The sequence below is a fragment of the Salmo trutta genome, chromosome 19 (genome assembly GCF_901001165.1).
Source record: "Salmo trutta chromosome 19, fSalTru1.1, whole genome shotgun sequence".
Lineage (NCBI taxonomy): Eukaryota > Metazoa > Chordata > Actinopteri > Salmoniformes > Salmonidae > Salmo > Salmo trutta.
Genome location: NC_042975.1, coordinates 35,898,721 through 35,921,601, shown reverse-complemented (window position 1 = coordinate 35,921,601; position 22,881 = coordinate 35,898,721). Strand labels below are relative to the sequence as shown.

The window sequence follows — 22,881 nt, the reverse complement described above, 5'->3', positions numbered from 1 at the left end:
GACTGAGTGAATCAGGCCGTCATGGTCGAAATGCTGCAAAGAAACCACTACTAAAAGGACACCAATAAGAAGAGACTTGCTTGGGCCAAATAACACGAGCAATAGACATTAGACTGGTGGAAATCTGCCCTTTGGTCTGTAGTCCAAATGTGAGATTTTTGGTTCCAACCGTCGTGTCTTTGTGAGACGCAGAGTGGGTGAACGGATGATCACCATATGTGTGGTTCCCACCATGAAGCATGGAAGTGGTGTGATGGTGCTTTGCTGGTGACACTTTCTGTGATTTATTTAGAATTCAAGGCACACAACCAGCATGGCTACAACAGCATTCTGCAGCGATACGCCATCCCATCTGGTTTGCGCTTAGTGGGACTATCATTTGTTTTTCAACAGGACAATAACCCAACACACTTCCAGGCTGTGTAAGGGCTATTTGACCAAGGAGAGTGATGGAGTGTTGCATCAGATTACCTGGTCTCCACAATCAAACCACCTCAACCCAATTGAGATGGTTTGGGATGAGTTGGACCGCAGAGTGAAGGAAAAGCAGCCACGTGGGAACTCCTTCAAGACTGTTAGAAAAGCATTTCAGGTGAAGCTGGTTGATAGAATGCCAAGTGTGCAAAGCTGTCATCAAGGCAAAGTGTGGCTACTTTGACAAATCTCAAATATATTTTGATTTGTTTAACACTTTTTGGGTTACTACATAATCCATGTTTTAATTCATAGTTTTGTAGTCTTCACTATTATTCTACAATGTACAATAGTAAAAACCTAGAAAAACCCTTGAATGAGTAGGTGTGTCTAAACTTTTGACTGGTACTGTACACAAACGTGACCTAAGACTTGACTGAAACAGGAACCAACTTTGTGGCCATTCATGTATACAGTGGATATATACACAAATGAATGTGATATGAGACACTAATTGATTGCACAACGTACACACATTTGATTTTAATGACGTCAGACCGAGGCTCTGCATCTGTCCTCATGCTCCTAGATCTCAGTGCCGCTTTTGATACCATCGATCACCACATTCTTTTGGAGAGATTGGAAACCCAAATTGGTCTACATGGACAAGTTCTGGCCTGGTTTAGATCTTATCTGTCGGAAAGATATCAGTTTGTCTCTGTGAATGGTTCGTCCTCTGACAAATCAATTGTAAATTTCGGTGTTCCTCAAGGTTCCGTTCTAGGACCACTATTGTTTTCACTATATATTTTACCTCTTGGGGATGTCATTCGAAAACATAATGTTAAATTTCACTGCTATGCGGACGACACACAGCTGTACATTTCAATGAAACATGGTGAAGCCCCAAAATTGCCCTCGCTAGAAGCCTGTGTTTCAGACATAAGGAAGTGGATGGCTGCAAATTTTCTACTTTTAAACTCGGACAAAACAGAGATGCTTGTCCTAGGTCCCAAGAAACAAAGAGATCTTCTGTTGAATCTGACAATTAATCTGGATGGTTGTACAGTCGTCTCAAATAAAACTGTGAAGGACCTCAGCGTTACTCTGGACCCTGATCTCTCTTTTGAAGAACATATCAAGACTGCTTCAAGGACAGCTTTTTTCCATCTACGTAACATTGCAAAAATCAGAAACTTTCTGTCCAAAAATGACGCAGAAAAATTAATCCATGCTTTTGTTACTTCTAGGCTCGACTACTGCAATGCTCTACTTTCCGGCTACCCGGGTAAAGCACTAAACAAACTTCAGTTAGTGCTAAATACGGCTGCTAGAATCCTGACTAGAACCAAAAAAATTGATCATATTACTCCAGTGCTAGCCTCCCTACACTGGCTTCCTGTTAAGGCAAGGGCTGATTTCAAGGTTTTACTGCTAACCTACAAAGCATTACATGGGCTTGCTCCTACCTATCTTTCCGATTTGGTCCTGCCGTACATACCTACACGTACGCTACGGTCACAAGACGCAGGCCTCCTAATTGTCCCTACAATTTCTAAGCAAACGGCTGGAGGTAGGGCTTTCTCCTATAGAGCTCAATTTTTATGGAATGGTCTGCCTACCCATGTGAGAGACGCAGACTCAGTCTCAACCTTTAAGTCTTTACTGAAGACTTATCTCTTCAGTAGGTCCTATGATTAAGTATAGTCTGGCCCAGGAGTGTGAAGGTGAACGGAAAGGCTGGAGCAACGAACCGCCCTTGCTGTCTCTGCCTTGTCGGTTCCCCTCTTCCCACTGGGATTCTCTTCCTCTAACCCTTTTACAGGGGCTGAGTCACTGACTTACTGGTGTTCTTCCATGCCGTCCATGGGACGGGTGCGTCACTTGAGTAGGTTGAGCCACTGACGTGGTCTTCCTGTCTGGGTTGGCGCCCCCCCCTTGGGTTGTGCCGTGGCGGAGATCTTTGTGGGCTATACTCGGCCTTGTCTTCGGACGGTAAGTTGGTGGTTGTAGATATCCCTCTAGTGGTGTGGGGGCTGTGCTTTGGCAAAGTGGGTGGGGTTATATCCTGCCTGTTTGGCCCTGTTCGGGGGTATCATCGGATGGGGCCACAGTGTCTTCTGATCCCTCCTGTCTCAGCCTCCAGTATTTATGCTGCAGTAGTTTATGTGTCGGGGGGCTAGGGTCAGTCTGTTACATCTGGAGTATTCTCTTGTCTTATCCGGTGTCCTGTGTGAATGTAAATATGCTCTCTAATTCTCTCTTCCTCTCTTTCTTTCTTTCTCTCTCTCGGAGGACCTGAGCCCTAGGACCATGCCTCAGGACTACCTTGCATGATGACTCCTTGCTGTCCCCAGTCCACCTGGCCATGCTGCTGCTCCAGTTTCAACTGTTCTGCCTGCGGCTACGGAACCCTGACCTGTTCACCGGACGTGCTTGTTGCACCCTCGACAATTACTATGATTATTATTATTTGACCATGCTGGTCATTTACGAACATTTTAACATCTTGACCATGTTCTGTTATAATATCCACCCGGCCCAGCCAGAAGAGGACTGGCCACCCCTCATAGCCTGGTTCCTCTCTAGGTTTCTTCCTAGGTTTTTGGCCTTTCTCAGGAGTTTTTCCTAGGGAGTTTTTCCCAGCCACCGTGCTTCTTTCACATGCATTGCTTGCTGTTTGGGGTTTTAGGCTGGGTTTCTGTACAGCACTTTGAGATTTCAGCTGATGTACGAAGGGCTATATAAATAAATTTGATTTGATTTCAGTTTGAGTGTGTGGGGGTTAGAGGCATGTTTATTCCGACATTCTAAAGAAAAACAACACTGCCATATTGATCTGACCCTTGCTGTTGGAATACCAGTGTCTGACGCTCGGCTGTCGCAGATGCACCGCCCCCGACATTCGTCTAGTCAGATCAATCTTACCACTCAAACAAGCCATTTGAGTCAGCGTGTCAGATCTTATAGAGTAAAGCAAAGTAACGAGTGCTACCTAGTGGTCAAACATGGAATAGCCGTTGACAAAAACCCCAACTCTGGTGGAAGAGGAAAAAGTACAGGCAAAATCCAGGCTAGAAATGGTGTTTGTGTGGGGTTGACACTATTATAAAGGATTGCTACAAGGCCCAATAGTAGAGAGCCACTACTTGAGATAATGGTAGTAAAATAAAAACAACATATGTTTAACCATATTTAATATTTTTGAAACATTGGGTTTGGAAAAAGTACAAAAGTGATCAGTACGCCACAGTATGAAACCAGCTCAGTCTGGTGCAGAGCTGAAAAGGTACGTTCCTTTAAAAAGCCTATTCTACAGATGTATTTATATAATTAACCAGCCTTACCTGACACACTCACTAAAACCAATACAAGTTACACATTTTAAATACATAGGCTGATCCCTGTAATACCTTTACACGCATAAAAAAAAAAAAAAAAAAAGGCTGAAAAAGTACATTACAGCAGGGGTTCTCAACTTTTTGGGTCCGGGGACTCTTGTCATAGCAAATTCATCAGGGACCCCCTCTTAACCAGAACAACTCGAGTGAGAAGAAGTAGCATACAAGCTAATACCCTACAAGCTAATGTCCTGCAATTCTACACATTTTGCTATGAGGCAGAGAGAACTTTAATTACAGTGCATTTATGTTCTGCATTTTCTTGGGTAAGAAGTAACGAGTTGAAAAATAGATAACTGGTGGAGTACTGTGGATACCAATATCCCTGTGAGCCTCCCAGGGCCATTCTGCCCAGAGTTAAGAACAAACCGTAGATTAATATTATTAAATTGTATTATACCCTCAACTTAATCCACAGATACCTTCACCAAATCTAATTTAATAATTCATCTGTTAGTAATATTCATGATTTTTATTTTTAAAACAAAAACTTATTTTGAGATCTGGCCACGGACCTCCTGCATTACCTCCCCAGGGGCTGGTGAACCCCAATTTGAGAAACCCTACATTATAGTACAGGAGACCACAATGCTAACCTGTATGTCAGTAAGTCATGCAGTATTACAAATCGTTCCACTACAGAAAAACAGCAAAGCACTACAGCTGTCACACAGTGAGAAAGAGGGCAGCCGGGAAGTGTCTCTACAAAACAAAGTTTAAAAATCTCTCAGAGTTGATGCTTTTTGGACTTCAACATCTAGAGCGGTCTCTGCTGCTGGCCAGCAATGCTGTTGTCAGTCACCCTATTGACATTTGCATACATAGTAAGTTGAGAAGGGTCTCCAATAAGGAGTGTTTCTCTTCCATAATTACATCCATTTAGAAAAATATAATTAATATGTTACGAGAAAGTTGCTGTTGAAGAAAAAAAATCTCCCAAACCTGGGAAATGCTCTGAGTATGTGCTGAGAAAAAACCAAAAGCTACAAAATGTAATTGAATAAATAAAATTGCATGACATCCGTAAAAATCAAGTGGGATCTGTGATGTTGACAGAATCGTATCCACCTTGCGCAAAACATGCTGCTGGACCCGGGCAGTGTTAACGAGGCTCTCTCCTCATCCACAGTCACATCACATCCAGTGGCAGAGTAAAATTCAGGGTTAGAACATTTAAAACATGTTGAAATTGAGGAAGCGTCCTTATTTTCATGTCAACATGAAAGAGGATTTCCATGTATAGCATGGTCACCAGTTTTCAAACGAATAACATAACTGAAAAGATCAAAATGATTGAGAAAACAGAAGGAGGGAGGGGAAAGGTAGAATGGCATCAGGCTTTCACAGTGTTAAAACAATGAAGCCACTGAGCCGTGGTTGGGTGGGCTTGTCGTTACGGTAACAGCAGTGAACTCCCTGTCCTGTCAAACTTCTTGCCCTTTGAGAGGGCGGCCACTTGTTTCAGCAGCTCCCGGTTTTTGGCCTGTAGTAAAAGAAAATAAGTGAGTATGTGACCATCTATGTTTAATGAAAGCCTTTACCACAAGCTAGGAGCGTTTGATTCGTGCCTTCAGAAAGTATTCACACCCCTTGACCTTTTCCACATGTTTGTTGTGTTACAGCCTGAATTTAAAAAAAAAAGATTAAATTTAGTCTTTAGTCAAAAATTATTCAACCCTTTTGCTATGGCAAATGTGCTTAAATCACATGGACTCACTGTGTGCAATATGTGTTTCACATTTTTACTAAATGACTACTAATCTCTGTACCCCACCAGAACATGTGAGGGGAGTTGAGCGGTTTACCACTCCGGTGCTCCATGCCTTTCCCTACCGCTGCGCTAAAAGCCACTCCGCGCTCACAGAAAAACAAACTGCCGCTCCAAATTCACTCCATTCAAATCACAATTTAACCAAGACCTACCTAGACCTACCAATTGGTTTGTAGGTATTGAAACCAAATCATATGGATTTTAATGAAAAGTATTTGAATAAACATGAAAAGAAGCTGCCATTTCAAATAGACTAAATGTCATATTAAACAGCATATAAAAAACACTAAATAGGCCAGTAACCAGACAGTGAGCCTAAGAAGGAACTAAAATGAATTATTTAAAGCCATTTATTTCAAGGCTATAGCCTACAAAGATATACATTGTGAAGCACTTGCGAGTGCGACATAATAGGCTTGTGGTATTAAATAATGTATCTATAAATTGCACATATAGGCTGTGACTTACTAAGAATGAAATACAAATTATACAACAAAAAATCTTATTAGAAACAAGTTTGGCCAGTCTGTGGCTTCAGGCTCATGCGATGGTGCCTGGAGAGCAGGTCAGCAGCTGAGAACATCCTCTCCACACTTTGAGCCACTGGGGTCACTATAAAGATAAAGGCATCCTTCCTAACTCAGTTGCCGGAGAGGAATGAAACCATTCAGGGATATCACCATGACAGTTACCGAGTTTAAATGGCTGTGATGGGAGGAAACTGAGGATGGATCAACATTGTAGTTATTACTCCACAATAGTAACCTAATTAACAGCATAAAAAGCAGGACGCCTGCGTAGAATTTCAAAACATGCATCCTGTTTACAACAAGTCACTAAAGTAATACTGCAAAAAAATGTGGTAAAGCAATTCAGTTTCTGTCCTGAATACAAAGTTGTGTTTGGGGCAAATCCATTTTTATTTATTTACTTAATTTTTTTTATTTAACCTTTATTTAACTAGGCAAGTCAGTTAAGAACAAATTCTTATTTACGATGACGGCCTACTCCGGCAAAACCTGGACGACGCTGGGTCAATTGTGTGCCACCCTATGGGACTCCCAATCACAGCCGGATGTGATACAGCCTGGATTCGAACCAGGTACTGTATTGACACCTCTTGCACTGAGATGCAGTGCCATAGACCGCTGCGCCACTCAGGAGCCCCCCCCCCAATATAACGCATTACTGAGTACCACTCTCCATATTTTTAAGCATAGTGGTGGCTGGATCATGTTATGGGTATGCTTGTAATCGTTAAGGACTGGGGAGTTTCAGGAAAACATTTTTACAGAATGGAGGTAAGCACAGGCAAAATCCTAGAAGAAAACCTGGTTTAGTCTGCTTTCCACCAGACACTGGGAGATTAATTCACCTTTGAGAAGGACAAAAACCTAAAACACAAGGCCAAATTCTACAGTGGAGTTGCTTACCCAGAAGACTGAGTGGACGAGTAAAAGTTTTTACTTAAATCTATGGCAAGAACAAAATGGTTGTCAAGCAATAATTAACAACCAATTTAACAAAGCTTGCAGAATTTTGAAAATAATAAAATGGGCAAATATTGTACAATCCAGGTCTGCAAAGCTCTTAGAGAGACTTACCCAAAGACTCAAAGCTGTAATCGCTGCCAAAGGTGCTTTTACAAAGTATTGACTCAGTGGTATGAATACTTATGTAAAAACATGTTTTCACTTTGTCATTATGGGGTATCGTGTGTAGAAAATCTATTTTATCCATTTTGAATTCAGGCTGTAACAACAAAATGTGGAATAAGGGGTATGAATACTATGTGAAGGTATGCTTCATCCTAACTTGTTAGGAAAGTTGTTTGAATCCCATGTGCTTGAGAAGCAACAGGTCAACATATGAGGTCCTCCCACGACAACTCAGAAAAGCATGCAGTTTATTAGGCTACAGATGAAATAAATGATGAACTTCACAGGGTGGTGAAAGTGCACAGTGATGAGCTTGATGCTGATCTCCAATAAATGTCAAGGGTCTTATTCTTTGACAAATAAAAATTATCTTGCTCTTTTGTCCATAACAAATCATGTTGGCTATACCTGCACTGTATCCGCAAGCTGTTGGCTAGAGTGCATGTGCCAATACCAGAGTGGGCAAATTCACTATAGAGTGCAAAATGTTTTGAGAGAAAACGATCAGTAGTTAAAAATGCAATGGAAACCCATTTAACTTGTATTTTTATTCGGTACATGGGAATTTAACCGCAAAAGGTATTTTTATGTGCACTACGTCATCACGCACTGCCTTTTATGACCAACAAGTCAATTTGATGGAAACATCTCGGATGGGAAATTGTGCATATTACTTTTATGCAGATTTTAGAATAGTCACATGAAACTGTGTTGCCAATTGGATGGAAACCTAGCTAGGGGCCCACAAGATGTCTGTTTTTTTTCATGTCTGTATGGTCATTTTTACTCTACCTGTTGCTGTTCCATGGCCTCTTTGTGCGCCTTCTCCATGTTGTTCATCTTAACCCTCATGTTGGATTCCTGGTACTGGAAGTCTGCCTTGAGTTCTGTGAGCTGGAAGTACAAAACAACATGACCAAAAGTCACATCGAACATAGCAAAACAGATAGTTTGTCAAATCAAATCGTATGTCACATGTGCCGAACACAACAGGTGTAGTAAACCTTACTGTGAAATGCTTACTGACAAACCCTTAACTCTAATTTCTTAACTGTGTTGTTGGTTAAGAAAATATTTACTAAAAAAACTAAAGTAACAATAACGAGGCAATATAAAATGGGGTACCGAGTCAATGTGCGGGGGTACAGGTTAGTCACGGTAATTTGTACATGTAGGTAGGGGTAAAGTGACTATGCATAGATAATAAACAGCGAGTAGCAGCAGTGTAAAAACAATGCAAATAGTCAGTGGTCATTTGAATAATTGTTCAGCAGTCTTATGGCTTGGGGGTAGAAGCTGTTAAGGAGCCTTTTGGTCCTAGACTTGGCGCTCCAGTACCGCTTGCCGTGCGGTAGCAGACAACAGTCTATGACTTGGGTGGCTGGATTCTGACCATTTTTAGGCCTTCCTCTGACACCGCCTAGTATATAGGTCCTGGATGGCAGGAAGCTTGGCCCCAGTGATGTATTGGGCCATACGCACTACCCTCTGTAGCACCTTACGGTCAAATGCCCAGCAGTTGCCATACCAGGCAGTGATGCAATGGGTCAGGATGCTCTCGATGGTGCAGCTGTAGAACATTTTGAGGACCCATGCCAAATCTTTTCAGTCTCCTGAGGGGGAATAGGCGTTGTCATGCCCTCTTCACAACTGTCTTGGTACCATGATAGTTTGTTGGTGATGTGGACACCAAGGAACTTGAAGCTCTTGACCCACTCCACTACAGTTGGTAGAGCATGGTGTTTGCAACACCAGCATGGTGTGTGCAACGCCAGGGTTGTGGGTTCAATTCCCACGGGGGGCCAGTACAAAAAAAATAAAAAAATAATGTATTAAAATGAAATGTATGCATTCACTACTGTAAGTCGCTCTGGATAAGAGCGTCTGCTAAATGACTAAAATGTTTAAAAAAACAATTTAAAAAGTAAAATGTACAGCCCCGTTGATGAGAATGGGGGTGTGTTCGGCCCTCCTTTTCCTGTTGTCCACGATCGGCTCCTTTGTCCTGGCACCACACTGTTGTCCTGGCACCACACTGCCTGGTCTTGGACCTCCTCCCTATAGGCTGTCTCATCACTGTCAGTGATCAGGCCTACCACCGTTGTGTCGTCAGCAAACTTAATGATGTTGGAGTCGTGCTTGGCCACGCAGTCGCGGGTGAACAGGAAGTACAGGAGGGGACTAAGCACGCACCTCTGAGGGGTCCCCGTGTTGAGGAACAGCGTGGCAGATGTGTTGTTGCCTACCATTACCACCTGGGAGCAGCCTGTCTCAGCAGTGGTCGTTTAGGGGCATGAATTACTGTGAAGATACAATTAGGTGTGTACCTTTCGGTCCTTCTCCAGTATTGTCTGATCCCTCTGTTGAAGCATTCTCTTTAATGACATCACTTCCTCTTTCAGCTGGCTGATCAGAATGAAGTTGTCCGTTCCTCCAGAATCCATAGATTGGGTAATGGAACTACTGATGGGAGAGAGGACAGAGAGCAGGGAAGAAAAGTTAAGATGTCAGAAAAAGGAAAGTACCTTAACTCAGATCTTTTCACACTGACCCACTTTGTACCATTGCCTGCTCCAACACACCTTGATGGCATCTATCAGAGATGTGTGTTAGAACAATGAAGTTCAAAAAAAGTGTCAGTAGGAACCTACTGGATGTTTTCCATGTTTACTTCAAAAGTTAGAGCTGGCTTGTAACTCCTTACATGTGATTGAAACTCCTCTCGTACCTGTCCCCGTTGGATGGCTTCACCTCCAGTTTTGGCTTCTTCTTTGGGGTCTCCTTCTGGATCGAAGACGATTTATGGCTGAGGGGAGAACCAACACACAACTTTAGCCACTGAGGCTCTCCATCAGACCTGTAAAGTGTCCCAGAGTATGCCATAGTTCAACTAAGTTGTATAACTAGGCAAATAGACTTGTCATAACAGTCAATCAAGACTGGGGGGGGTATGTCTTACCTCTGCTTCCACAGTCCCTGCTCCTGCTCTGGACTTAGGCTCCCACTGAGTCTACAAAAAGACAAAGAACAAACACCAAGTTATCAGACATTTTTCCCTTCCAACATGTTCCTTCAAATATCTGACACATGCATCATTACTCAGAGACCACAACATCCTTCCAAAAAGTGCCCGTTCAGCACAATACATATACAGTATTGTGACAGAGTAGAGCCCTGCAGAAGACCCGCATCACAGAGGAAGTAATGGCCTAACAGTTAGAGAATAAGGCCGTGGCACCATGGCCTACTTATGTGAGCTGCTGTGTCTGTGCTGGTGTTGATGATGCTGCTGTCTGGAGTGGTGGTCCTTCTCATTGAGCGAGGAGTTGGAGTGGGAGGAGCTGAAGCCTTTTCTTTGCTCCTTGGTCTTCTGCAGCACACGGCGGTAGGACAGAGTACATAGCCAGCACAGCAGCTTCCCATCCACCTGACAAGACACACAGGACAGTGGAAAATGGTAAATACGCAACCCCATGAGTGCTGGACAAAGTGTGTTAGGGTATCAATGCAGCGGGTGAGCGTGCCTACCTTCCTCCTACCCTCTTCCTTGCGGTCAAATGCACACTGTTGTTTGCACTGCTCACAGGTCTGTGGAGGGCCATACTTCTTCTCTGAGTTAGTGCAACGCTGGCACTTTGTTCCGATGAAAGCAGCAATGATGTTACAATACTGGCAGGGTTTAGGCTGAGTGGGGAACAGAAGAAGATTTGGCAAACATAACCATAACAGAGTCAATACATGCTGTAAAATTATAAGAGGGACGTCAATTCAAGTCAAAACTTACCGTCCCAAACTGCTTTACATTCTGGGCACATTTCTTGCAAATGGTGTTTGTTTTGCTGGAATAGAGAATGTGAAAAAGAAATCGTATCAACATTCTGGAACCAATGTTATCACTATATTACATGGTGATGCCTTTGGAATAACAATACCATGCACAGTAAAGGTGATGGAGCAAAACTCACCTCTCCTGCTGAAACTCTGATCTGCAGTATGTACACTTGACGATGGGATGAGCGATGCGACACTCCTGTTGACACAAGAAACAAAGCATTTGAGGGATTCATCTGTCGGAGAGTTTATTTAGCCCTTTGCTTAAAAATAAATGCAAACAGATACAATGTAGGACATAACATTTTAAGAATTCACTAAACGCTAAATCATGACTTTGGTTTGTCCAAAATGTCAAAACCCCTTTGTATGGCGTTATTTAGTATTAAATAACCATGTATATTAACCATGTATTGAATAGTGTTCTTACCTTTTATTCAGACATGTTTTCAAGCCTTCTGCCCAGTATGTGTGTGGTGTGCTTATTATGGCAATGTGAAATATGCATTTCCAACGCACCAGCATGAATAGAAAAATGTGATAATTTGCCACGAATTATAACTTGATTTTTGCCCATTGCATGAATAATTTATATGGAACATAGCCTACACTACTGGCCGAAGAGGGATGCTACACTGAGCCCCCTAGAATGACATTTTGTAGCTGCCGGTATGTTAAAGACACCGACGCTGTGGCTACATTGATGCTAAAATACACTTATTTGTAAAGGGCATGAAGTGTAAACAAATGCTAAATGAACAGGTCATGGGAGACGTAATGTGAAAAGATCTAGCTAGCTAACCAATGTTTATCTGACGTTATTTTGTCTGCTACACCCAGCAGACACGGCATGAATAGAACAAAAACATTTCGCGAAGAAATGATATCGTCCTGCGTGTGACATTATCTAACAAGGTTGGCCATTTGCGTCCCAGACAGGTTGCAAGGATACTAGTTAGTTGTTACATCATCTATCAAAGCCATCGCTTGCGATAAGTGCTGAATGTGGCCAGAGACCTTATAATTAAACATCTAGGGAGCAGTCGAAATGCATATGAGCCTGTAGCAGTTGCTTTGTAATCTATTCATATTGCAAAATGTGGTGCTAGTTAGCTAGCTATCACCCACACACTTCCAGTCCAAACCTTGCACAGTTGCTGTCCCTGCGACAGTTCTTCGAAAGGATACCGCTGGTTACACTTCGTACACGCGTACAGGGCCGATGTTGCCATTATCACCAAGATCAAGAAAAAGTCAAAGATAAAAACAAATAGAGTCAAATAGCTAGTCACCCAGACAATTTCCTTGGTAGCTAACTAAGCCTGTAGCTAGCCAGCTAGCTAATAATAGCTAGGCTAATGCTAAATAAACAGCTAAATATTGTTAAATATTATCATCTCTCTCTGTTGGCTAGCTAACATAAGTTACTTGACATAGGTAGTCAAAAATACTGATCTAGCATCCGCATAATGTATAAACAAGAGTAAAATGTAAATAGTTTTTTCGCTGTTCTTAGCTAGCTAGCTATTCCTATTTTCCCTTTCTCTTTTTTGCATCCGCAGCGTCGTCATTCAAACCGGATGCGGCCAACAACAGAAGAAAGAGAAGCCAATCACGACACATCATTAGTGCGCGGGACTTTGTATTTTGAAACACAGAAGCCAATCACAGTGCAAAACAACACAGCGATTAAGTTCCATTAAGCTGCCTCAATTTGTATCACTGTGATAAGAGGAATATGGAAACAAAGTAACTAGAATGTACATGTGCAGTGTTACTGTTAGATCTTTTAATTATAAAAGCTAGCTACATGTAATTAAATGTCACTGTCAGGTGGCTGCGGATAAAAGAGAACAATATATTCATACCATTGTGTACATTGTCAGAGTCATTCTGAAAATATTAGGCAATGCAATGGCACTATGAATTCTGATGAAGATTGTGTTCACAACACACATTTAATTTGTGGTGGTCTTTTATTTATCATTAAATGAAGTCAACAGCAACTGACGTCAATCCTGGATCAAAGAGCAAAGTAAATCCAGGCTGGATAAACTGCTGACGTGCTGGGCCATATGCTGTGGTTCACAGGCAATATAAAGTCATGTTGTATCTACCTACCTACTAACAATATATTGGTGATCATAATATAAGGACAAGAAATAGTTTTATTTCCTATTTTGCAAATTAACATTTAAACAAAAACAAATAAATTATCAAAATATCGCGGTCAAATGTGTATTGTTGACAGGCATGGGTTACAGTCCATGGTAGTCACCTTGCTCTATGTTAATGGCCTGCAATTAAACTGACCATAAAATTCTCACCAAATTAATTATTCTACTAACACATAAATATTAGTTAAACAGTTACTGATTTATATTGATTAAGGATGTGCCCTTGTGAGGCCATGAAAAAAGCCACTTCATCATTGCACTAGTGGGGAATGAGCCTCACAACTTTTCCTCTGGTTAGTAATCAGATCACTGTTCAAAGACAAAACCCTGTTGTGACTATTTATTTTAAACAACAGTGCAAAGCTCTACATCACTGTGCCTGTGAGAGGCATGTTGTTGGTGAGTATTAACATCTTCCATGGAGGAATGGTTAGTGCCATCTGTGGTATTCAGTTTCTAGTTTCTGTAGAATTTGTTATTCTATACATATGCAGCATTTATTAACAACCTGTGGGTATGACCTTTCAACTAAACCATGTCATGCACATTGTCAATTTTACTGATCTGTTTTGGGTAAACAGTCTGCTACGTGACATCACCAAAGCCCTCAAGTTATCACCTAATTATAACTGAGACTCAAAGCTCAGTATTAACCTAAAAGTCTATGGTATAAACTGTACACACAATCTAGACTAAGGGAATGGAAATAATATGTAGTTAACTTGCTAGTAAAAAGAACTCAACAGCTTAGAAAAAAACATCAACATACTGATCAGATGGAATGGCAAACCTAACTATACACCCACATTCATTCAACCTATTTGGTCAAAATATTTGTCCATTCAGTAACAATATTTTCAGCTTCAAAACAGCAGACATTTCTGACCTCAAAACCTATTTGGAATATGTCAAGTAGAAATAAACAGAAAATTGCTTAAATAGCATGTCTTTTTTTCTTTTCTTTTTTTTAACAATTCCCCACCTCGCTTTCACAACAGAGAAATTCAATGAGCATTTACTTTTAGTGTGTAGCTACTTGTTTTATCCTATTAATAATTTAGTGTACTTATTACTTTAGAATAAACTAATGCATTAATACTGGATGTAGTTAAGCCGATATGCTATAGCATACTTGTGAGGGATTATTTGATGATCATTATATGTTACAGTACTCTTGACCCTGGTAGCAGAGGTCAGCAAAGTATAGTATGGCTATAGTGAGGTGGTCTCAGAGATAAATAGAGGACTCATCTTTATATATGTGCCATTATAGCATGTGTGACAGCATGGGCAGCGCCATTGCTGCTACAACCCATAGGAATCCCCACCCTATTGAAAACATTGATTACTTTAAAATTGCGGAAGCATGGTGGAAGCCCTTAATGATGCTGCCCATGCTAAAACAGCCTTTTGGCCACTAGAGGCCTCTGTTATTGTCTATGGGTGGTCTGAAACAGAGGCAGCTCTGTTTTGTGCATAGACAACATAGAGTTCTGACCATAGACATATAAATTCATATTCTTATTCTATTTCTATGGGTCTGACCCTGTACGACCTCAGCTGTTGGAGCAGCAGTGAGATGGAACAGCCAAAGGCCAATACATGGTTTCTACAGACACTTGGTGGTTGCGTTGCTTCCTACAGGAGTGTGTCATGTTAAGCAGGAATGTGTGACACAGCAAGTCCCCTGCAGTGCAGTCTATTAGTTATGGGCATGGCACCTTATCGTTGTGGGGCCTCAGTCCTCAGCCTTACTCTATAAGCCCCCTGTCAAACAATGTTTGTCAAACAAAGGTCTGAACGGGAGTGATGGAGCGGGTGGGCGAGCCCGCCCTCTCAGTGGAGGAGGCAGAGCGATTGGTCACGTCTCGCTGCAGCTCCTCCACCCTCTTCTGAAGCTCCGCCCGCTTGGCCAGCAGCTCCTTGTAGCGCTGGTGAACAGGCTCCTGGGAAGAAGGTACACAAACAGTAGTGGTCAACACTAGAGCAGAACTATGCTATAAACAAGCATATAAACTGCCATTTATACTCATACTAACAAGCAACAGTAAACATGTCATCCCCCACAAATGATGCAGCCCCCCCGACAAATTGAGATACCGTGTGTGACTAACAGATCCCGCCTTGGGCCAGTCAGTGTAATTTTGTAAATGCCGGATCTTTATGGCAAGACGCATCATTCACCCAACTTTGGTGAAAATCGGCCAGTGCTGTAGGAGATATCGCGTGTGACTAACATACTAACAGGCGGAGAGAGATCCATAGTCCCCTCCTCAATTTCATTCAGGGGGACAATTATACAAGATAGCATAAATATTACTACTATCAACATCAGTACTACTACTACTATGAAAGTGAGGTAGTTTGCCCAGACCTGTGGCCTCATGCGAGGGTTCCAGCGGATGTAGTAGCCCACCCAGAGCTCCAGGTGGCGCATGCTGACCACTGGGAACAGCACATGGTTGGAATAGTTGACATAAAGAGGGTTGGTGAACTCCTCTAGCTGGCTGTTGATGTAGGCCCACAGAGAAACTGTCTTCTTAGGCAGCTCCTGCAGAACAATTAGATGTATGAGATGTTGGTTTTAACATTAGCAAATAAAACATATCTCTTAGCATATTCCTATTAGCACTGTTATGACAACTGTGTGTGAAAAGTCATCCATGAGAGACAGTCAAATAAACACAGTTTAGTTTCAGGTTTTCTGAATTGCACTCCATCCAAGTGGTGTTTAAACCTAACAGTCTGCACTCTCACCTCCTTCACCCTTTGCTGTTCACTGTTACACATGAATGTCCCAAACAGGCAGCTGTACATGTGGTCCAGGATGGTGACCAGGAAGTACTCGTTGAACTCAAAGGCTGCAGGAAACTAGACAGGAACAGTTAAATTATAATTCATATACGATCAGGAGAATCCGGAGGGATTATGTACATCAGTAAAACATCCCGTGTGTAATGTGTGTACCTTATTACTAAGCCTGGAATTTTTTTCTGGTCAGGCCACATGACTACCCATCAACACCCCCTACCAGTGATGTCCCTCACCTGTCGGGTAATCTGCCACACACAGTCAATGAACTGCAGGAAGACAGGCGAGCGGTCTGCGTCTGTGTGGTTCTTATCCCCATGACCGATCCTCTGGAAGGAGAGTGGGGAAGGAGGGAGAAGAACAGAAAGTCAAGTGACCGTAATGGCAGAACAAGAAGGGTAAAGCTGTGCCATGGCGATGGTTGACCCATGTGAGTCAGGAAATGAGGAAATTTCAAACCATTTTAACTTCTCTTACCACATTAGAATGTCCCGAGCATTTCCAAAACGTAAATGAATAATCAAGAGAATGTGTCCCAAGTGTTTTAGCTTGGTATAAGGAACACTACACAGTGAGAGGGAGTAAAGGCTTATTTACTAGCTGGAAGCGGTGGCCAAAGCTCAGCCACTCTTTCTCCAGCAGCACCTGGAAGCCGCGGATGGTGCGGTAGTGTCCGTCCAGCATCAGCATGGCCAGGGAGGTGAGCTGGGCCGTACGGTCCCATCCATCACTGCAGTGAACTACCACTGAAGTCTTCCCAGACTCCACCTTGTCTGCAATACGCAGCGCCCCAGCCAGGATCAGCTACACAGGGAACAGACAGACAGGTTCAACAAATAATCTCAACCTTGATTTTCTTTCTCTCCCTTCTGTCCTCACCTTGATGTGCTCCAGCCAATGAGTGGACTCGAGGTTAGAGAGCCAATGGGACTCCTCGATGTTGGGATAGACCACCTCCTTCAGCTTGCGCAGTGACTCTCTCATCACATGGATGTTGTGGATGTCCAAGAACACCAGCTCTGCATTCTGATAGGCATCCTCACTCTCATAGCCACCCCCTTTCATCTGAGGAGAACGCAGGGAATGTAGTCATCTCTTGGAATTGAATATACTCTGAATAACACTGAATAGTTTTCATACTTACAGAATGTAATTATCTGTGAGAGGAGATCAAAATCAAATCCAAAGAAAATAACGCTATGGGTTGAGCATTGAACCGTATAGGCACTGTGTGTGGGAAATGCACTTTGACTCAAAATAAAACAGGATTATTATTACTAACTACATACCTTGTTGGCGGCAGCATTGACGCTAGGCCTGGCATCGAAGATGAAGAGCTTGTGGGACTGAGCGTTGGCATCCATGATGGCCTGGAGGTACTTCTCATCGTCTTTGCTACGCTTGCCGTTGACCCCGACCATGGGCTGACTACAGCGGGTCACTGTGGCCTGGCTCTCTGGGTGGATCCACGACAGCACCTGCAGAGCCACAGCAGAGGCATTGGCACGGACAGTAACACAAGACCGCAGGCACTACATCAGCGTACTACTACAGAGGTACTGCAGACAGTTAAAGAGTGGGCACAGTGTGAAGTGTAAATGTTAACTCACAGGTATCCTGCCCTTGGCTCTGAAGGCAGCCACTCTCTTCAGCTCCTCATCTGGTATGTTGACAGGCACCACTAGGTTTGATGGGTAAGTGTCACACACTTCGTAGTGATCATTCACTTTAGTTATCCTCCAGCTCTCGTTGGGTAATCCCTACACACAAATATGAGTATAAAAACATTTAAAAATAACTTATACCTAAAGCCCAGATTTTTGAAATCTTCCAAATACCTGTCTTTTGTATTCCGCTTGAGCATCATACACTTTCCAGCCATTTTCAGGATAGACCTGCCCATACTCAAAGGCAAAGGTTGGCTGTGGATGACAGAGGGGAAAAAACAGTCGGTCAGTTGGCCCTGGGCCTTTATAGTACACAGTAGCAGACATGGGCAACAGACCTAATGACTCACTCACCAAACCATTGGAAACAGGAAAGGCAAATTTCATCAGGATCTCAAAAATGGACTTCCTGAGTGAGTCCTCCATCTGCTTGTGTGCAAACCGCAGATTACGGATATCCTGAGGAGACAGAGTGACAGATCACTGTAACCATTGTCATTTACACTCAGAGAAAGAAGAAGCACTAGAATGCAGTGATTAGAGTCTGAAGTATAAGAAAAATGCCTGTTCTCTTTGAGAGCAACAAAGAGATTATATATTAGTATAAACATCAGGTAAGGAATGTTCCAGACATTTTTTTTGGTGGTCACTGCTCACCTTGCAGACCAGCCCGTAGGAGACCTCACCACGGCTAGATGCACCTCCTATCTTCTCCACGCGGCTCACTACCCCCAGGGGCAAGTCCAGCACAAACGCTGGTTCCTAGGAGACAAAGGAAATAATAAGAACACTGATTTGACATCCTGAAGAGTGGAATGGAGACCAATTGAATGCTGAAAAGCATACCCTGTCCATGCATCTGAAAAACATACCCTGTCCATGCATCTGAAAAACATACCCTGTCCATGCATCTGAAAAACATACCCTGTCCATGCATCTGAAAAGCATACCCTGTCCATGCATCTGAAAAGCATACCCTGTCCATGCATCTGAAAAGCATACCCTGTCCATGCATCTGAAAAGCATACCCTGTCCATGCATCTGAAAAGCATACCCTGTCCATGCATCTGAAAAGCATACCCTGTCCATGCATCTGAAAAACATACCCTGTCCATGCATCTGAAAAACATACCCTGTCCATGCATCTGAAAAACATACCCTGTCCATGCATCTGAAAAACAGTCTGTAGTTGGTGACAGTCAATGTCCCCCTCAGTGCACCAATGTAAGGACAGATGTAGGTGACGTCTTTGGCTGTTAGAAAATACAGATAAAAGTTTAAGCAGGTCATTCCATTAAACCCATAGCTGGGGGGTGGGGGAGATGACCTACCCATGTCTTGCACACTTTCCTTTGGTAGTAACTGTGGTTCTTCTTTGTTTGAATCCCTGAGCACCTGTATATAAAACAATATCCAATGTATAGGTAAAACATACTGAGTAGCCAACAGCACAAATCAAGTTGATTATTTTTACTTAAACACCAACGCAAATCTTTGAGGGAAGAGGGATGGAAGACTATACCTTGGCAACTGCTTTAGGTCTGCCCTGAAATCATTAGGGGAAAAGCGAGAGGGTTAACCGCAGACATGTTTAAGATGCTATTGCTACATTAGTAGAACTGAATCTGTGTAAAGTTGTAGGTGAAAAACCCTGTACCAACCCGTAGTTCTGGGGAGAACTCTGTTGAGGTGGACACATTGTCAGAAGACATCGCATAGGGGGTTTTGGCAGCGTGAGTGGACCGGTCAGAACGAGACGTGGACGTACTGTCAACAGAATTGCAGAATACGTGTACTATAGGATAATGAGCAGTGAGAAATAATACTATAGCAAAATTGCTTGTTCATTTGACAGCCGTGTTCGCTAAAGCAGAAACTAAATGGCTGGCACCTAGCCCAGGGGACTGGAGAATAGATCCACTCTGTATGTTACAGACCCTCTCTGTTTTTCAGTCCCCTGGGCTATTTGTACCCAGACTAGATGGCCGTGGAATCTGACATTATGTCTAGCTAACTAGATAACGTTAGTAGTATAAAGTAAGGCTTTCTTGGGCAAACTGTTTACCTTCTCGGGCTGCCTACTATAGCGACTTTTGTAACCCGAATCTCCCAGTAAAGTTTAGCTGATACTTCAACATCTTTCATTGAATTACACTAGTAAAATTCAATATCTTCCCTATCGACAATTTTTCGCCACATTTAGATAGCAAGTAGTTAGACAACTATAAAAGCTCCTGTCAATCGACTACACGGGGAGCTAGTTGAACGAGCCCCACCTGGACAATGAATCAACACTGGCCTGCCTTGACGAGGATTGCTTCGAACCCAGACTGTCGATGCTTCCGCTCTTCTCCATGGTTAATCTTAGTAAAGTTTTCAAATATTTGAATTTGAGGCGATTGGGCCGATATCTACATGCAACTGTTTTGATTCCGTCCTTGGTGAAAAGTAAATCCCAGGTACAGACAGGAAGCTGCCATCTTCTCCCAGAGTTCCCAACCCATAATAAACAAGGGAGTGGTGTTTGGAGTTGGGGGTAGCGCCCCCTGCCGCCATTACTGGTTATTACATGTAGCCCAACACTATCTTCACCATTAACAACAGCAACATGCTTCAGGAATAGAGATGTTTAAAGATAAATATGTAGAGAGGTGAAGATGTTGATTGAGAAAGGACACGTACATTGTGTGAACAATATTTTACTTGTCCACAACTATTAATTAAGAACAAATGTAAATATCCAGTGCATGATGTTAACATGTAGATTCAGAATTCACAGAATTATCTCTATTATTTGGAAATAGGAAAATGCAAACATACATTCTGTACAGTACATCAACATAATAACTGAATATAGCTGTTCCAAAAACAAAAAGCATATGCCATTTGTACCTGTCAAACATTCAAAAAGCAATGTCCAAAGGGTGAGATGATCAGCCCCAGATTTAGACCAAACCCTGAAAACAACGTTTGGGGTTCTACAGGCAATACAGGGAATCCCCAAAGTGGTGGTAATGCCAATTCAACCATTTACATGTTAAGAAAAATCTGTGCGCTATCAACTAGTACATTTATAACAAAAAATATACCGTTTTACAGTATTATGTATTCCAATCACTAACATTGTAATATACACAATACCACAAAGTATATATTATCAATCCAGCAGTTTCTCACATTGAAGGCAACTTAGACAATGTAAGGCAAGCTTGTAACATTCTACTTATAATGTACATGTTTTGACCTGGTAACCCTAAATACCTGCCTGTAAAGATTCACACAAAGTTCAAACATCATTGTTAGAAACTCCAGGCAAAGGAAAAAAATATAATTTGAAAAATGAGATCAAAGCCATCAGTATTGTCTTCTACAATTATGTGTAATCAATCCTTTTCTGTCTCCCCCTGGTATCTGCATTGTGTTGCTCTATACCTGCTGCAATGTGACACACTCTAATGATCATTTAGACTTCTGTATCAGCAACAACACCACACAACAACCTGTAAATTAGGTGTATTTTCAGGGGGAGGTAATACATTACTGATGATGTAGTTGTTAGTTTGTCTTGCTGGGCCGGAGGGCTACCATTGGTCTCATCGTCCCTTCCCTGCTCTGTCTGTCCGTCCTGTTCTCCCTGCTCTGTCTTTCCATCCTATCCATTCTGCTCGTCCTGTAGCTGCTCAAACTCTGCATCTAGGTAATCCAGAGAATCGTTTCCCGGCTTGTGAGAGACCCTGCCCCACTGTTCTCTATTGCTGGCCACGGTGTCATACAGCTCTGCCGACCTGGGGAACAGGTCCTGGAGGAGTCTGCAGGAGAAGGGAGCAAAGCCGGGAGGAAAGTATAGTCAGACACAAGCTAAGGAGGGACCACTAATATGCATATACAACACACAACAGTTCTTATTGTCTGAGATAACAATTACACCACTCATCTCCCAGATATGGGGGTTACAGATCAGTCAGAGGCTCACTTGTAGATGGGCATGGCTATGTGCTCCATGAAGCCTGTCTGTAGCTCTGGGATGTAGGCCTTCTCTCTGTCCATCATCTCACTGGGACGGTTCCCCATAGCCTTCTCCTGCAACCACAAGCACAGGGACACACACACACAGGAAATGATAAAGGTGCCTGTACTACATGGACAGAGAGAACAATATGATGGATACAATGTTTGGCATTCATAAATAATTGCATACATACCAGATCTCCTTGAGAAAAGAATTCCTTGTAAATGAGTCCCTGTCACAAAAACAGACATGAGTTTCATGTTAGCATACTACATGGAGGCCATCTTACTAAGAACAATAAAATGGATGTAAATTAAATAAGATGGAGAGGTGAACACAGTTGGTTTAGCGGCGGCAGGTAGCCTCAAGGTTAGAGCATTGGGCCAGTAACCGAAAGTTTGCAGGTTTGAATACCGGGGCCAACAAGGTGAAGATTTTTTTAATCTGTCGCTGTACCCTTGAGCAAGGCACTTAACCCTAATGGCTCCAGGGGCGCGACCCCACTTCCTGCTGGTGTCTCAGGAGGAATTGGAATATCCCCCCAAAAAACATTTCCATTACACACGAGTATAAAAGGACAAATATAAGAACCCCCAAAATTCTTATTAGAGGAGTCAGATCTGAGTGGGTACTTACAGCGATCTTCCAGGTGGTCTTCCAGTCTTTGGTCTGGTCAGAGAGGTCACAGGAGGTCATGATCAGGCACAGTAGCAGGTTATGGTGCTGAGGTTCTTTGGTGTTGTAGCCCACTGGAAGACAAAACAGACAATATGATCTAATTACATTTTTATTTAACCTTTATTTAAAAGTGGGGCGGCAGGTTGCCTAGTGGTTAGAGCGTTGGGCCAGTAACCGAAAGGTTGCTAGATCGAATCCCCAAGCTGACAAGGTAAAAATCTGTTGTTCTGCTCCTGAACAAGGCAGTTAACCCACTGTTCCTAGGCTGTCATTGTAAATAAGAAGTTGTTCTTAACTGACTTGCCTAGTTAAATAAAGGTAAAATAAACATTTTAAAGCTAGGCAAGTCACAGGCAAGAACAAATTCTTATTTACAATGACGGCTTACCCTGGCCAAACCCTAACCCGGACCAATTGTGCGCCGGCGTATGGGACTCTCAATCACGGCCGGTTGTGATACAGCC

The 22,881-nt window shown here is 42.6% G+C and overlaps 3 protein-coding genes across 6 annotated transcripts in view; all 3 read right to left on the bottom strand.

Annotated features, from left to right (window-relative positions):
* Nucleotides 1–3,594: 3,594 nt before the first annotated feature.
* LOC115154464 (protein FAM76B) lies at nt 3,595–12,660 on the bottom strand. 3 transcript variants are annotated; one of them, XM_029700719.1, is made up of 10 exons: nt 12,221–12,660; nt 11,210–11,274; nt 11,029–11,083; nt 10,773–10,928; nt 10,493–10,671; nt 10,204–10,254; nt 9,949–10,050; nt 9,572–9,707; nt 8,037–8,138; nt 3,595–5,298 (listed from the first exon to the last, which is right to left on the bottom strand). In XM_029700719.1, exons 1-10 carry the CDS (start codon nt 12,305–12,307, stop codon nt 5,209–5,211), a joined length of 1,023 nt encoding a protein of 340 aa, XP_029556579.1. In that variant the 5' UTR covers nt 12,308–12,660; the 3' UTR covers nt 3,595–5,208. The 3 variants fall into 3 exon arrangements, with proteins under 3 accessions (XP_029556579.1, XP_029556581.1, XP_029556580.1); XM_029700721.1 differs by having other exon boundaries at nt 9,572–9,704; nt 9,973–10,050; XM_029700720.1 differs by having other exon boundaries at nt 9,973–10,050; nt 12,221–12,657.
* A 348-nt stretch (nt 12,661–13,008) lies between these two features.
* On the bottom strand, nt 13,009–20,247 carry LOC115154463 (myotubularin-related protein 2). 2 transcript variants are annotated; one of them, XM_029700716.1, is made up of 16 exons: nt 20,007–20,247; nt 19,392–19,497; nt 19,253–19,276; nt 19,062–19,125; nt 18,889–18,983; nt 18,388–18,492; nt 18,085–18,189; nt 17,902–17,985; nt 17,674–17,823; nt 17,353–17,541; nt 16,943–17,128; nt 16,661–16,867; nt 16,300–16,392; nt 16,010–16,123; nt 15,627–15,803; nt 13,009–15,198 (listed from the first exon to the last, which is right to left on the bottom strand). In XM_029700716.1, the coding sequence occupies exons 1-16, from the start codon at nt 20,084–20,086 to the stop codon at nt 15,037–15,039; spliced, it is 1,941 nt and encodes a 646-aa protein (XP_029556576.1). In that variant the 5' UTR covers nt 20,087–20,247; the 3' UTR covers nt 13,009–15,036. The 2 variants fall into 2 exon arrangements, with proteins under 2 accessions (XP_029556576.1, XP_029556577.1); XM_029700717.1 differs by having other exon boundaries at nt 19,392–19,525; nt 20,007–20,068.
* A 166-nt stretch (nt 20,248–20,413) lies between these two features.
* LOC115154462 (cGMP-dependent 3',5'-cyclic phosphodiesterase-like) overlaps nt 20,414–22,881 on the bottom strand; it is a 53,848-nt gene continuing 51,380 nt past the window's right edge. The window contains exons 26-29 of the mRNA XM_029700715.1: nt 22,376–22,488; nt 21,933–21,971; nt 21,704–21,810; nt 20,414–21,539 (exon numbers count right to left, since the gene is read on the bottom strand). Of these exons, the coding sequence (XP_029556575.1) occupies nt 21,383–21,539; nt 21,704–21,810; nt 21,933–21,971; nt 22,376–22,488 (416 nt within the window). The 3' untranslated portion in view covers nt 20,414–21,382. The remainder of the gene's footprint in view (nt 21,540–21,703; nt 21,811–21,932; nt 21,972–22,375; nt 22,489–22,881) is intronic.

What these genes read in the sequence shown, in the direction of transcription:
- LOC115154464 (XM_029700719.1), bottom strand. Translation starts at nt 12,307, where the DNA reads ATGGCAACATCGGCCCTGTACGCGTGTACGAAGTGTAACCAGCGGTAT. An exon ending in CAGGGACTGTGGAAGCAGAG is followed by an intron (nt 10,051 to 10,203) that starts GTAAGACATACC and finishes TTCTCCCCTCAG; the next exon opens with CCATAAATCGTCTTCGATCC. An exon ending in AGGCCATGGAACAGCAACAG is followed by an intron (nt 5,299 to 8,036) that starts GTAGAGTAAAAA and finishes CTTTTACTACAG; the next exon opens with GCCAAAAACCGGGAGCTGCT.
- LOC115154463 (XM_029700716.1), bottom strand. Translation starts at nt 20,086, where the DNA reads ATGGAGAAGAGCGGAAGCATCGACAGTCTGGGTTCGAAGCAATCCTCG. An exon ending in AGTTCTCCCCAGAACTACGG is followed by an intron (nt 19,277 to 19,391) that starts GTTGGTACAGGG and finishes TAATGATTTCAG; the next exon opens with GGCAGACCTAAAGCAGTTGC. An exon ending in ACCCTCGCATGAGGCCACAG is followed by an intron (nt 15,199 to 15,626) that starts GTCTGGGCAAAC and finishes CCTTCTTCCCAG; the next exon opens with GAGCCTGTTCACCAGCGCTA.